Raw genomic sequence first — 15,208 nt, 5'->3', positions numbered from 1 at the left:
AACTCTGGATTTGAATGCTATTAAACAAATGACTCAAAACATTTTTGTTTGTGCAGTAGTACTATTGAGAAAAGTAAATATCATTTATTGAGGTCCTAGGATTTACTATAGAGCTGCTTGGGCACATTACTAATGTTTATCCTCTTTGTCCTTGACTACAATCAAAACCAACTACCCCTTCCTTCCAGAAATTGATCACCTCCTCTATTCTGTTTCTCTACCCGCATCTCTCTGACAATTCTTTCCCTATCTTCCAAATTCTTTACCTTGCTTAAACTTCATTCATGATTTCAAATACTCCATCTATACTGATGCCTCACACCATCTTCACCTTCTCACCCAGGCATCTCAAGTGACTACAGGACATCTCCACTGTCTATCCTGCCATCAGCTCACAGTCAGACCTGTCTCCAAAACTCACCCCTCTTCCATATTCCCCATCTTTTAGTTACCCAGCATTGAAATCTAGTCATTATTCAGCTTTGTTTCTTTCCTTCCATTCTCTATGGCCCATCTGTTATCCCCTTGAAATGTCTCTTACGTGTGTTCCTTCAACTCAATTTCTACTGCTATCACTTTAATCCGGGTCTCATGTTTTTAAGTTTTGGCCACTGTACCAACCTTCTAACTGGGCTCCCAAGTGCCTCCCAAACTCCTACTCTCCACTCAGAGCAACTGCTAACTTTCTAAAAAAAGCTGGTTTCATTATATCACTCACCCTCCCCACTAGCCTTCAAAGACTCCTCATGCCTATGGGGTCAGGTCTAAATCGCCCAGCCTGCCATTCAGAGCTCTCTAGGATCTGCTCCATGTGTCTGTATAAATTTATTTCCTATCATTTCCCACAAGAGCCCTACACTTCAGCCAAATCTGTTTCTTTCACTCTCTGAGTGTCTCTCCATTCCTGACACCAGCCCTTAGAAGAGGAGATACAGAGCCTGGAAAGCTGGAGACCTGGGGGAGGAGAGGGAAGTCAAGTGAAAGCGGTCAATTAAGGGTGTGACTTGAGGGGGAGGATGTGACAGAAGGTGCTTTAAAATGCTATTATAATGATGAGAAGTTGCTGTAGGCAAGGAGGGGGGGAGCTGGGGTATGACCTTTAGTGGTTGATTAGCCTGAACTAGACCAAGATGGTTTGATTTAAATTGGCCTGCAGTTGCCTGGAGGCACTGCTGTTTAATAAGAACCCCAGTCTCTCTTTGCATTTCTGTCTCTGCTGAAGATAGCCCATATAACTAGACAGTAGACATAGGATTCTAGGGAGAATATCTAGCCTTTAATACAGCCATGGCATCGGAAAGTTGGGGTTCCCTCCTCTTATTTCTTGAACAAGAATGCTGACAATGTGCAGAGCACAGCTGTCCATTTTCCTTAAAAGCTTATGTATGTGCATAGACAGTGCAAACTCCATTTCATAGTGATACTTTTAAACTGTATGTTAGAAGTGGATTTAGACTATTGCTACATATTTTTATAAGAATTAGATTTTATAAGAAAAGTGGTCACAGTACATCCTGTCTGGTAGCTCACACTCTCTGCCATGGTGTAGTAAGACAAGTGTCATTGTCACTTAAGCAGCTCTGTAGAGAGTGCTGGACTGGAAAGCTGGAGATCCTGGTTCTTAACCTGAGTCTGCTACTAATTACACACATGACCCCAGGCAAGTCACTTAACCTTTTATGGTGTCAGTTTCCTTATCTGTTAAATGAAGGAATTAGACTAGATTATTTCCAGGGCTCCTTCTGAGAAAGTACAGGAGAGAGTTGTATAAGTGAAAGGCAGGAAGTAGAATAATTGAGGCTTAGAATTCAGGGAGATTTCAAATATACTTTAAGTTTTAGAAAACAGTTCCTGGATATGCTTAATGTGCTACATCGCACATTTAGTGGTTAAATTGGTAAATGTCACTCTATATTATTGATGTGGTTTCTGTTTGCTGCTAACAGTTTAATGTTCAGGACAGAATCTTATCAATGGTTACTTTAGAAGAATGGAAGTGAAGGTTTGGTGAACAGACTGACTGTGGGACTTTTACCAGTGAATGCATGTTACTTTTACCATGTAAAAAACAGCTAATAAATTTTTTTTGAATGTTTTAAAAGAGAATTAGTCTGGAGGAAAGAGATGCTATATAATCTTTAGAAAGTAATACATGGCCATTCTGCTACTTCATGTTTAACTCTTTCTGCAGTGTTTAGGGGGCTTAATCTCACTCCTGTTCATGTGTGATTTTTCTAAGGCCACCTTTGTTAATTCTTATTTTGTGTATGTGTCCATAAAAGTGTCTCTTGTTAGAAGCCAAAATCTAAACAACCAAACATGTGATGTACACAATAGCAGTTTTTTCTAATAATGGGTATTGGTTGATAGCTGCTGTTGAAATGGTCTGAGGCTGGGAAAGAAAACTTTTAACGTTTATCTTTGACCAAGTTTGGTAAGTTTTAAGATGTTTCTGCTTCAGTAGCAGTGCGGTTGACTTTTGGACAGAGGAGAAAGCCTTCTAAAATTATTGGTTTCTACATGTTATCATCCACTGGTGAAGGTCAGATTTCTTTTGATCTTATCGTGCTTTCCAGTGAACTTTGAGAGGTGTGCTGCTTCATGATTTTATCCTAATTCCCTGGGGGTAAGAATTGAAAACTTAATAAATAGAATTTGCAAATTTTCTAGATTGATCCTTATGATTTGTTTATACACTAAAAAACCTCATACTAGGTATTATTTTACAGAGAGCAAATGCAAAATGGTGTACTGTTTGTCAGTGAAATCAAACTGTGAATCGTTTCTTTGCCCAGTTTATTTAAAATATGTGGTCATGGAAGTCTTTAACTGTCTGCTAAAAAACAATTCAGCAGGCTACAGACTGTCAAATTAATAATTTTCTGCAATATATTAGCAGGGGCAATTTCTTAAGAACATCTTTAGAGGGTAGAAGATTTAAGTAAGCTAGACTTTTATGTGTCTTGACTGATAGTATTTCCTGGTAGTGTTTACATGTGGATGTAAATTGGTAGAATGCACCACAGAATGATGCAGAGTTCTCAGGAGGAGAACTGGTTTAATCAAATAAAATGGACTTCGCACATTTTAGCAAGTTCAGGACACTAAGAAAAGCCCTTGGGGAAGTAACTTTGACCAAAGGGAATCCAAGATAACTGGACATTCTTGAAACAAGTAATTTTATCAGAAAAAGCTACATAGTACATATAGGACACAGAATAATAAAATGCCTCCTTTGAGCCTTGAAGTATATCAGTGCCTTGAGCCAAGTAAGAAAAGCACAAAAAAGAAAAAAAGTGAAATCAGGCCAAATTGCTAGAGCATTCAGGGAAAAAAATGTGTCAGACAGGGTCAGAAAAGACTATGCAAGAAGGGAGTTTTAAAAGGAGGTGTAAGAAGTAAGATATCATTCTTATAATGATAAAACATCTTCTTAATGTGTCCTTCATTATTTTAACAACCCCCTTTATAGATTTGCTGGCTGCAAACATAACTTTTAAAATATATTTTAACATTTTAAGATATCACAGCTGTCACAGTGTTCTATTGCCTAAGAGGGCAGGTAAACCTTGTCTTGTATCTTATTAGAATTGGAGTTCATTTTAATTGCGAGATGAAAATTCTTTTTTTTTTTTTTTTTGAAACAGAGTCTTGCTCTGTTGCCTGGGCTAGAGTGCCGTGGTGTCAGCCTAGCTCACAGCAACCTCAAACTCCTGGGCTCAAGCAATCCTTCTGCCTCAGCCTCCCGAGTAGCTGGGATTACAGACATACTCCACCATGTCCGGCTAACTTTTTTCCATATATATTTTTAGCTGTCCAGATAATTTATTTCTATTTTTAGTAGAGACGGGGTCTCGCTCTTGCTCAGGCTGGTCTCGAACTCCTGACCTCAAGCAATCCTCCCGCCTCGGTCTCCCAGAGTGCTAGGATTACAGGCGTGAGCCACCGCGCCCGGCCGAGAAGAAAATTCTTGACGTTGAAAAGTTTTAACTTGCACAGATATTAGATATAAGGCTAAGGGCAAAGACCAAGGGAAAAGTCATTTGTCTCCTCAGGAGACAGAGTTGATTGGAAAAGCAGGGCTCTTTATTTTTGATGTCATTCCATCTCATTGGTCAGTTTCCCAACACAGGAACATTTTGTGATGACAAAGATGATAGAACGTTAAATTGAAGAGGAAAGTAAAGTTGGTTGAAAAATACTGCTGGAATTGATTTATGCAAATTGTCTGGGTTGTTGCAGAGCAAGTTTTCCCAAAACTTACGAAGAGCAGATGGAAAAAGGAAAATAATTTATCTTTCAACAAGAGAAATGATGGTCCTGCTAAATTTAGACTCTTCAGCTTTAACTTGCGACATCTGGAAAAATGCTCAAATCCGTTAATCATCTAGTTTGTAACCACCTAGAAGAGCCCAAGGTCCAGGATAGCACTGTAACATGGGCTTATGAAGGGCAAATATTACCAGGCTGATTTCATTTCCTTTAATAAAAGATAAAAAATGTCTTGTCGAGGAAGAGGAAAGCAACATATTGTCTCTCTGGATGTCAACGAGGCTTTTTATTCATTCATTGTGAAGGGCTTGCTAATGAGCTAAGAAGACTTGAACTGGACTAAACTGCTGTTCAGGGGAATGTCCAGATAGACTGTGGGGTGTGTGCCCAAAATGGGTCAGTGCAGTGGCTCAGTACCAAGTCAGGGGGACACAGCAAGTGGAGCCTCCCCCTGGAAAAGTTCTCTCACTGTTGTGTGAAAGAGCCTGGCTTGTGACAATCTGTAAAATACAAGGATTCTTTTTGCTCTTTGAAAAGATTCATAGTCATTCTCTTTAAAAACCACCCTAGAAGATCTTAATTATTCATTTTTGGATGTATATATGTTCAATTTACATACAGTTTGTAAGGGGCACTTCTGTGGAAAGTCAGGTACAGATGTCCTAAATATCTTTGCCAGTTACCTTGGCTGGGGAAATTAATAGCATGTTTATTAAACTTGCACATTATACGAAGTCTAGCAAGATCACTAATATTTTGGAAAAGGATTACAAGTGAACTTTAGAGACAGAACAGGAGTTTTCAGAAAGGGCTCTAACACCACTCCCACATCCCCTTCTGGACAGTTGATCTGCTTTTATCTCTTTTACTTGTTTATACTTCCTGGCAAGATTTCAACAGAGGAAAGGGTTCCTCTATTTTAAAAAATAAAAATAAATAAAAGTCAATGAATCAGAGAAATGGTTTGGCCAAAATGAGATGAAGTTCAGGAAGGACAAGTACTAGGATGCTGAGGTTTGGGGGAGGCACTAAATAACACCCTCTCTTTTCCCTCCTCCACTTGAAACCAATGGAGAAACAAGACACACGAGCCAGCCAGTGTCCTAAATAACAGCCTTATTCCTGGTAAAAGCTAGACAGGAGGATCTAGCCTAGATGTGTGCTCACAAAAACCTTCCAAATAGTTCACATACTGACAGACCTCCCCTATAGGTCTGTTGTAGGTGTGGAGCCTGCTCCTCAAGCACCATATGCCAGAGAACATACCAGCAAATTTCAAAGAGCTTCAGCAACAGATATAGTGAGAGCATGCGGGTTTCCTGTTTCCAAACCCACCAGTCAGATTAGAAGATGGAAATGAGGGTGCAGAGAGTGGTCGAAAACATTTCATTTAGGCTTTTCCCTTCTGAGGAGAGGAGTGCAAAATCTCTGCTTTCTGTAGTGATATGAGTGGGGAATAAATGGCTAGTGGCTGGTCGGATAGAGCCAGGACCAGAAACCAGTCATTGATAGACTGAAAGGCCCATGTTTTTCTGTTACTATGAAAAAACATTTTTAGTTAACTATACAAATTTAAGCCACGACTGAATTAACATATTTACTAAGACAGGAGATGTTTTCTTTCTGTAAGTCAGATTTATATAAAGGATTGTAACAAAGTATAGAATTATAGGATATGAAAACTAGAAGGGATCTTAGAGCTGGTATTTCAGCTCTTTTGTTCCTTGGATGAGGAAACAGAGCCACAGTGTGGTTAAGTGATTTACTCTGGCCCACTTGCCACATTAGTTAGTGACAGTCAGGAATAGACCAGGGTCTTCCAATTCCTAATTTACTGTTTCCCAGACCCAATTGTTCTATACTTAGACATTACGGAAAGTAGGCTTAAATTAAAATGAAATTTAGAAATTTCATTAAACTTATGAATTTTTATGGTAATCAAACATGACATGTCTATGAAGCATACCTCAAATACAGTGCGGGTTCAGTTCCAGACTACTGTGTTAAAAGTGAGTTACAAGAATTTTTTGGTTTCCCAGTGCATATAAACATTGTGTTTACACTATACTATAGTCTATTTTTTTTACTATAGTCTATTAAGTGAGCAATAACATTATGTCTTAAAAAACCCAATGTATATACCTTAATTAAAAATACTTTATTGCTAAAAAATGCTAATGATCAATCTGAGCTTTCAGAGAATCCTCATCTTTTTGCTGGTGGAGGGCTTTGCCTCAATGTTGATGGCTGCTAACTGATCAGGGTGGTTGCTGAAAGTTGGGGTGCCTGTGGGAATTCCTTAAAATAAGACAACAAAAAGTTTTCCCGTTGATTGACTCTTCCTTTCATGAAAGATCTTTCTGTAGCATGCGATGTCGTTTGATAGCATTTTACCCACATTGGAACTTCTTTCAAAACTGGAGTCCATCCTCTCAAACCCTGCCACTGCTTTACACAATAACATTAAGTTTGTGTAATATCCTAAATCCTTTGTTGCCATTTCAACAATGTTCACAGCATCTTTACCAGAAGTAGATTCCATTTCAAGAAACCACCTTTTTTGTTCTTCCATAAGAAGCAACTACTTATTTATTAAAGTTTTATCATGAGACTGCAGCAATTCAGTCACATCTTCAGGTTCCACTTCTAGTTGTTTTACTATTTCCACCACAGCTGCAGTTACTTCCTCCCCTGAAGTCTTAAACCCATCAAAGTAATCTGTGAGGATTAGAATCTACTTCCAAACTCCTGTTAATGTTGATGTTTTGACCTCCCTCCATGAATCACAAGTGTCCTTAATGGCATTTAGAATGATGAATCCTTTCCAGAAGGTTTTCAATTTACGTTGCCCAGATCCATCAGAGGAGTCACTACCTATGGCAGCTATAGGCTTATGAAATATATTTCTTAAATAATAAAGCTTGAAGGTCAAAATTACTCCTTGACCCATGGACTGCAAAATGGATGTTGTGTTAGCAAGCATGTAAGTGACTTTTATTTCCTTGTACACCTCCATCAGAGCTTTGGGTGGCCAGGTACATTGTCAATGTGCAGTGATGTTTTGAAAGGAATCTTTTTTTTTTTTTTCTGAGCAGTAGGTCTCAGCAGTGAGCTTAAAATATTCAGTAAACCATGCAGTAAACATATGTGCTGCCATCCAGGTTTTGTTGTTCCATTTACAGAGCACAGACAGAATAAATATAGCATAATTCTTAAGGGCACTAGGATTTTAGGAATGGTAAATGAACATTGGCTTCAACTTAAGTCAACCAGTTGCATTAGCCCCTAACAAGAGAGTCAGTCTGTTCTTTGAAGCTTTGAAGCCAGGCATTGACTTCTCCTCTCTAGCTATGAAAGTATGAAAGTCCTAGATGGCATCTTCTTCCAATAGAAGACTGTTTCGTCTGCACTGAAAATCTGTTGTTTAGTGTAGTAATGACTTTAGCTTGATCTTTTGGATAACTTGCAGCTTCTACATCACCACTTGCTGCTGCTTCTTGCACTTTTATGTTATGGAGATGACTTCCTTCTTTAAATTTAATGAACCAACCTCTGCTACCTTCAAACTTTTCTTCTGCAGCTTCCTCACCTCTTTCAGCCTTCACAGAATTGAAGAGAGTTAGGACCTTTCTCTGAATTAAGCTTTGGCTTAAGGAAATGTTGTGGCTGGTTTGATCTTCTATCCAGACCACTCAAACTTTCTCCATACAGTAATAAGGCTGTTTTGCTTTCGTATCATTCATGTATTCACTTGAGTAGCACTTTTAATTTCCTTCAAGAAGAACTATTCCTTTGCATTCACAACTTGGCTAACTCTTTGGAGGCGCAGCTTTCAGCCTGTCTCGGCTTTTGACATGCCTTCTTCACTAATCATAATCATTTCACTAGCTTTTGATTTAAAGTGAAAGACCTGTGACTCTTCCTTTCACTTAAACACTTAGAGGCCATTGTAGGGTTATTAACTGGCCTGATTTCAATATTGCTGTGCCTCAGGGAATAGGGAGGCCAGAGGAGAGAGAGGAGAGAAAGAGACGGGGGTGATGGTTGATGGAGCAGTCAGAACACACACAACATTTATGAAGTCTTATGTGGGCATGGTTTGTGGCACCCCAAACAATTACAATGGTAACATTGAAGATCACTGATTACAGATCACCATAACAGATATAATAATAATGGAAAAGTTTGAAATATTGTGGGAATTACCAAAACGTTAAACAGAAACACAAAGTGAGCTCATGCTGTTGGAAAAATGATGCCAATAATGCAGGGTTGCCATAAATCTTTAATTTGTGAGAAACATAATTATCTGTGAGGCACAAAAAAGCAAAGCACAATAAAATGAGGTATAATTGTATATGAAATGTACGGAAGAGTCTCTAGTATGGTGGTTTAAGTTGCTGGGCTCTGAAGTTAGGCTACCTGGGTTTAAATCCTGGCTACGCCATTTATTAGTTGTTTGATTTGGGCAAGTTGCTTGGCTCTCCCAAGCTTCAGTGTCCTCATGTATAAAATGGACATAATAACAGCACCTGCCTTGAGGGTGGTTATGAGGCTCAGATGAGAAAGATGTGCTTAGCATAGGTGAGTTCCTAACATATAAGCACTGATAAATATTAGCTATCATAATTCATCATAATCATCATCATCATTTTACCTCTGTGAGACTTTTAAAACTTGACCTGTGAAGATGATAAACTCTTGGTTCGGGATTTTATGGATCCCAGGTTACTTCTTTGTCCTAAACCTCCATTCTTTGGGCCTCCCAGGATAGAAGCTTCCTAATCATCTTTTACTCTCTCTCTCCTTTAGACCCATGCTCTGTCTGTCACCAAGTCATATCTTGTTTGTTTCAAATCTTTTTCATTTAACTCCTTCTTCTCCATGCCCATCCTAATTCAGGGCCCGATTCCCACAGGCCTGGATTATTGTTCAAGCCTCCTAGCTTTTTTTTTTCTGACTACAGCTTCACCTTCCTCCATTCTGTCCTATATGTCACCGCCAGACTGGTCTTCCTGAATTTTTATCCTTTTCCCCCTTGCCTTGGTATCTGTAATGCCTCAATTATCTGGTGCATCAGGACCAAGTCCTCTTGCCTGACCTTCAGGTCTCTCTAGAACATCAATGTCCAATAGAGGGCCAGGCACGGTGGCTCACACCTGTAATCCTAGCACTCTGGGAGGCCGAGGTGGGAGGATTGCTTGAGCTCAGGAGATCGAGACCAGCCTGAGCAAGAACGAGACCCCGTCTCTACTAAAAATAGAAAGAAATTGGCCAAACAACTAAAAATAAAAAAAAAATTAGCTGGGCATGGTGGCGCATGCCTGTAGTCCCAGCTACCTGGGAGGATCGCTTGAGCCCAGGAGTTTGAGGTTGCTGTGAGCTAGGCTGACGCCACGGCACTCTAGCTCAGGCAAGAGAGTGAGACTCTGTCTCAAAAAAAAAAAATGTCCAATAGAAATATAATGTCAGCCATACACATAATTAATAAAGTTTTCTAGTAGCCACATTAAAGAGTAAAAAGAAATGGGTAAAACTAATTTTACTAATATATTTTATTGGTACTGAAAATATAAAAAATATCATTTCAATATGTAATCAATATAAAATGAATAATGGGTATTTTGCATTTTTTTGTTCTGTGTCCTCAAAATCCCAAGTGTATTCTGTACTTACATCACATCTCAATGCAGGCTACTCACAGCTCAATAGCCACATGTGGCTAAGGGCCAGTGTATCAGATAGTGCAGTTGTAGACTGTGACTTGCCACCTCTGTCACCCCCACAAATACCTAAGTCTTACTTCCTCCTTCTTTGTTAAAACAAAATAGAGATGGTAACACTGTACCTATTTTATATGATTGTCCTAAGCCAGTGTGAAATGTGAAAGTGCTTTGTAAGCTGTAAAGTTCTGTAAGAATGCATAGAAGTTATCAGAAGTAAAGGTTTTACTGAGAGTAGGATATCTTTGGAGTAAAGTAATTTGAAAGAAGAAACTATATTAGGAAGGCGAATCAGTGGTCCTGAATTCATTTATGAAAAAAATTAGCTTTAAACAATGAATGGAGAGTATAAACATATACTTTTTCTGGCTATCTCTTTATAATTACCTTTTTGGAAGAAATTTGTCACTTTAATAAGGTTCTCTAAATATTACAATAAATCTGTGGGCCTTTTTTCCTTCAGCATTTTGAGAAATGGCTGTATGGGCATTTAGTACTTCTCTTGATATAGGAGCTGCATTGCTACCAAGGATTTCATTGCTCTGAATAGTAAATGTGGCCCACACACTTTGTAGTACTGAGGTAGGAGTGGCATTAAAAATTTCTCATATTATCCAGTTCATTGCAAAGAATAGGAATTGACCTAAAAACAGAATGTCAGACATTAAGACATAGCAACTATATGTAAAATGCTTTCAATCTATATTATAAAGGAAAATTTAAAGAGTAATTATTCTGACAGATTCATGAGTAAGACTACTAACAATCAGGGCACATTATTTTAAATGCTGATGAGTTGTAAAGTGGTACTCAAATCTTGTCCCTTTTCCAAATCAAATAGTCCACTAATTTTGCTTTAGTCATACTTTGAACTACCACGTGGTCCTTAAGGAGTTCAATATTTAATATAAATATAACTAACCATAAGTTTACAGTGTGGAAATAAGTTTGCTAAATGAAGTCACTCAAAAAAAAAGTCAACTTTATATAGTGGCTTTGGGGTAAAAGACCTCATCATTCACAAGTTTGCCAAAGCCAGAAACCTCAACCTAATGCATGACCCTTTCTCTCTCGCCCATCCCTCTAATTAACTACTAAGTCTTTAGGACTCCACCTCTGAAATACTTCTTTAATCTGCAACCTCCTTTCCATCCCCTCTGCCAGGCTTTCATCACTTTTCTCATAAGATCTTGCAACAGTGTCCAAACCAGTTTTCCTGCCTCCTCAAGCTTCAAGCCTCCCCTCCACCCCACAATTTATTCCCTAACTACCAACAGAACGATCTTGCTAAAACACAGATCTGATCATGCTGCTCCCGAATTAAAAACCTCGAATTCTTCCCAGGGCCAACAGATAAAATCCAAACTACTGAATATGGTGTATAAAGCACTTTACAGTTAGAGCCCAAATGATCTTATCGGCCTTGCCTCCTGCCGAGTGCCCAGAGCAATGATAATCAGATTGCTGATGATTCTCCAGTAAGCCCTATCCTCTCATGAACTCTGTTCCCTTCCCTTGGACAGTCCCCTGCACCCCTCACATCAGTGAGTCTTTTGATATTGTTTTGATCCCATCAGGCTTTCTCAAATGCCCCATCTTCCGTGAGACACCTTCCCTCAACTCTCCGGTCACTTGTTCTTTCAGTCACCCTAAGTGCATTTCTTACTCCTTTGTGGCAGGAGCCCCTCAAGGGCTAATTCCTCTCCATGTCCCCAGCATGTAGCATTCTGCCCACTATAGCATAGTTGGTCAGTAAAAATTTCTTGAATAAATAAAGAATTGATACTGTCCTCCTCCTACCTTTCTCTTCTACCCTAAAGAAGAAATCTAATTTCCATATTCAGTGTGATTTACAATCACCTACTGATAGTTCTAGGTACTTGACAAGACAATTTGAATCATAATTCTTCCTTTTCACTAAATTTTAGTTTGTCTGGTACAGCAAGATTTTTCCTTGGGCCATAAAGAAGTATTCTCATCCCCTGCTTTCCCAGGTACTAAACGTCATATATACAGTTTGGCCAAAGGAGCACATGGAAAGTTTTTACCTTTAGATCCTTCCACCTATAGGATATGTTAGAAATACTAAAACAAAAACCAACAACTTAAGGACATCTTTAATTTCACAGAATCCCCAATTATTGGACCCTGAATGAATCTTAACCAGAACCTCTTTCATCTTGTATAGTTGTGCAAGTTGTAAACTGTTTAACCCTAGGGGGCGCCATACTCATAAATTACAGTGTGAATGACACTCTCCCCCAGGGTGGTATCATTTGCAACCTGCAACCTGCAACCTTACACGGTGTCCCTGCTTATCTAATCCTCCTCCTTTTCAAATAAGGAAACTTAGGTCTTAAGAAGCCAACAGGTTTGCTCAAGCTCACACACATATTTTTTGATAGCATCCGTATGCAATAACCTGCCCCCTTTGTACTTCTCAGGCATTCTGCCAATCTAAATTGCTTTAGAAGACCATGAAACTAGAAAAGAATATTTGCTGTAGTCGTATGGATAATGAACAATATGCCTTCAGCTAAACATGACATTCAAATGATTGAGTTTACCTCTGTATTATTTGCTCTTGCTTTCCACGTCCAGCTGCACCGGTCTGGTTGGCATTACTTCAGCATCCAGCATATCACACTGCTGCCCTCAGGCTTACTGGGGCTCAGGTGGTTGTTTGTTGCACCTTTTTGCCAAGCTGTGCTGTCTGCTCCCTCCCTTGCTGGCCCATTCCCCTGTGACTTATTATTAGCTGCCATCTTCTTCTTTTGGCTTCTCTTCTTGGCATTTTGTGCTGCTTTATTTTTATAACCATCCCTGACCAGTCAGCATGATCCTTTCCCTTCTTCTATTCTACAAACGAATGAATCACAGCATGTTGGCTGTTGACCTTGGGTCTTTGGTTCTTTGCTGCTGTTCACAGCTGCTGGGGGTGCCTAGAGGATGCTGCTTCTTTGCCAAAACATTTTGTTTCTTTTTTTTTCTCCCCTTATGCTAGATTTTGGCCTTTCTGAATGCTTGACGATGCCAGAAGGGTTATCTACAAATAAGTGTGGTTCTATTTCTATAAGTCCTCTTTTACTCTTGTTTAAAAGTGAAAATCTTGCTTGGGAGGAAGAATCTTGGTTAGAAAAATTCATATAGATCAGACACTCAATATAGTTAATTGTCTCTACCAAGGACAATGCATTTAGAAAATAACTAAACTTCCTCACCCCCTTATTCATGGTCATCATCAGTGACAAGCTAAAGGAACCGAGGTATTTTGATAGGTTTGGTTGAGCTTGAATAGAAAACTGGACCTCTTGAGCCAAAGCCCTCTAGCCTTAATGGACTAATGTGTTGTTTGAATTCTTTGCTCTGGTCGTTAAAGCTGGCAGATCTTTCTGAAACTGCTTGCTTACTTTAGTTCTACTTGATCAGTCAAGATATAGAATAGAATTAGGTTAAGGAACAATCAATTTGTTAGAGGTTTGATACTTGCTGTTTAGTGGTTATTTGCACTTTATATATTGTTCATTGTATAATTGGGAATTTCTTTGTAAATGTTTGGTTTTCAGGCTGGTTGGAAGGAAAATCACGCAACATTCATGAGTGAACTAAAAAATCTTCAGGCTTCTGGACTGACTACTCTTGGTCAGGCTTTAAGATCCTCATTTGATTTGTTAAATCTCAATAGATTAATATCTGGAATAGACAATTATGGACAGGTAAAAAAAATTTAAGTGAGTACAGCTAATTTATTTTGGTGACTTGGGGTAAGAATTTAAAATTGAGCATGGTTACCAAGTTTTCTGTTATTTTTCATAACCTCCCAATAGAGATTCATATACCTTTTAAATACATACTTTTAAAAAATCCCTCTTTTTTTGGTTCTTTTATGTGTCTGGATTATAAAATAGTTAAAATTGCCTACCATCAGATCATCAGATGTCTGACTGGGGTGAATAAATTGCTGAGAAATATTAGAAGAAGACAATTGGAGGAAAACTTTCAGTGTCCTAACTCCCCTGCCCCTCCCAATTTGATGAAAAGGCTCTAGGATAAAAGGAAAGGCAGAATAGCATTTGCTGCTGCTACCATTGCCCTTTCCTCCCCTAAAATCTCTGTTCACAGTAACCAGAGTCGCTGTCCAGGTTGCAGAGGCTAATTGTCCTATCTGTGCCAGGATTTTGACTCAGGTGAATGGATTTATGACATGGATGATGCCCCCATTACAATCTCTTTAATGTTATTATTTTGTGATTACTTGGAAAGCAAGGAGAGAGGTATGTGAATGTTAATAGTTTGGGGAGTTTCTGAATTATAAGAATTCCTCAGTTTATACTGAATGTTACCTCTTCAGGGATTGTTATTTTGATTCCTACCCATTTTGTTCCCTAATCTTTTCCTTCTTATAATATTTATCCAGACGTAAGTTTTGTCATATACTTGAGAGATCATTGGTAAGGCATATGTAAAAGTTTAAATACAATTTTATTACTTTACATGGCTCTAATGCTTTTTAAATGTATTTTAGGGGAGAAATCCATTTTTTTTAGAACCATCTATTTTAATTACCATCACAGATGGAAACAAGTTAACAAGTACTGCTGGTGTTCAGGAAGAGGTGAGATTTTTTTTTTTTAATTTTGTTCAAATGGCAGAGAACATGCAGCTATTTCTGTGGGAGGCATTTCCAGTTAAGCATAAGTTTGGTCAAATCTCCCACTTTGGTAATCCTTTTGAAAAACTGGTTAATTTTACTGAGTTACATGAAAGAAAAGTGAACCCTTTAACTCTTTATTTATTCATTTTTGTATGGGTTGTTATGATGAACCTTTTCAAATTTTGCCTCATCAGCTTCATCTTCCTTTGAATTCTCCTCTGCCTGGAAGTGAACTAACCAAAGAACCTTTTCGTTGGGATCAACGGTTATTTGCCCTGGTGTTGCGATTGCCTGGAGTGGCTTCTACTGAACCAGAGCAACTAGGGAGCGTACCAACTGATGAATCTGCCATCACACAGATGTGTGAAGTCACAGGAGGTATTGGAAATATTTAACATTTCTGAAGAAAGAATCCAGAGCAGCAGAGTATAGTTTTCATTAAATACTATATCCAGTCTTTGCTTGTTTTCTTTCAAAATCTTTTAACTCTGTTGCTTAAGCTCATCATTGGTATGATATTTGCTGCCAATGTAGTTATGATTATTTCAAGTTAATTTTA

General features: G+C 38.6%; 1 protein-coding gene across 3 annotated transcripts in view; it reads left to right on the top strand.

The window, feature by feature from the left end:
- LOC138377963 (integrator complex subunit 6-like) overlaps nucleotides 1-15,208 on the top strand; it is a 58,669-nt gene that overhangs the window by 10,406 nt on the left and 33,055 nt on the right. For all 3 annotated transcript variants that reach the window (XM_069463150.1, XM_069463149.1, XM_069463148.1), the window contains exons 3-5: nucleotides 13,562-13,711; nucleotides 14,521-14,610; nucleotides 14,844-15,027. In XM_069463150.1, coding sequence (XP_069319251.1) covers nucleotides 13,562-13,711; nucleotides 14,521-14,610; nucleotides 14,844-15,027 — 424 coding nt within the window. The remainder of the gene's footprint in view (nucleotides 1-13,561; nucleotides 13,712-14,520; nucleotides 14,611-14,843; nucleotides 15,028-15,208) is intronic.

This window comes from Eulemur rufifrons, chromosome 30, assembly GCF_041146395.1.
Source record: "Eulemur rufifrons isolate Redbay chromosome 30, OSU_ERuf_1, whole genome shotgun sequence".
Classification (NCBI taxonomy): Eukaryota; Metazoa; Chordata; class Mammalia; order Primates; family Lemuridae; genus Eulemur; species Eulemur rufifrons.
This window is presented reverse-complemented; position numbering and strand designations above follow the sequence as displayed.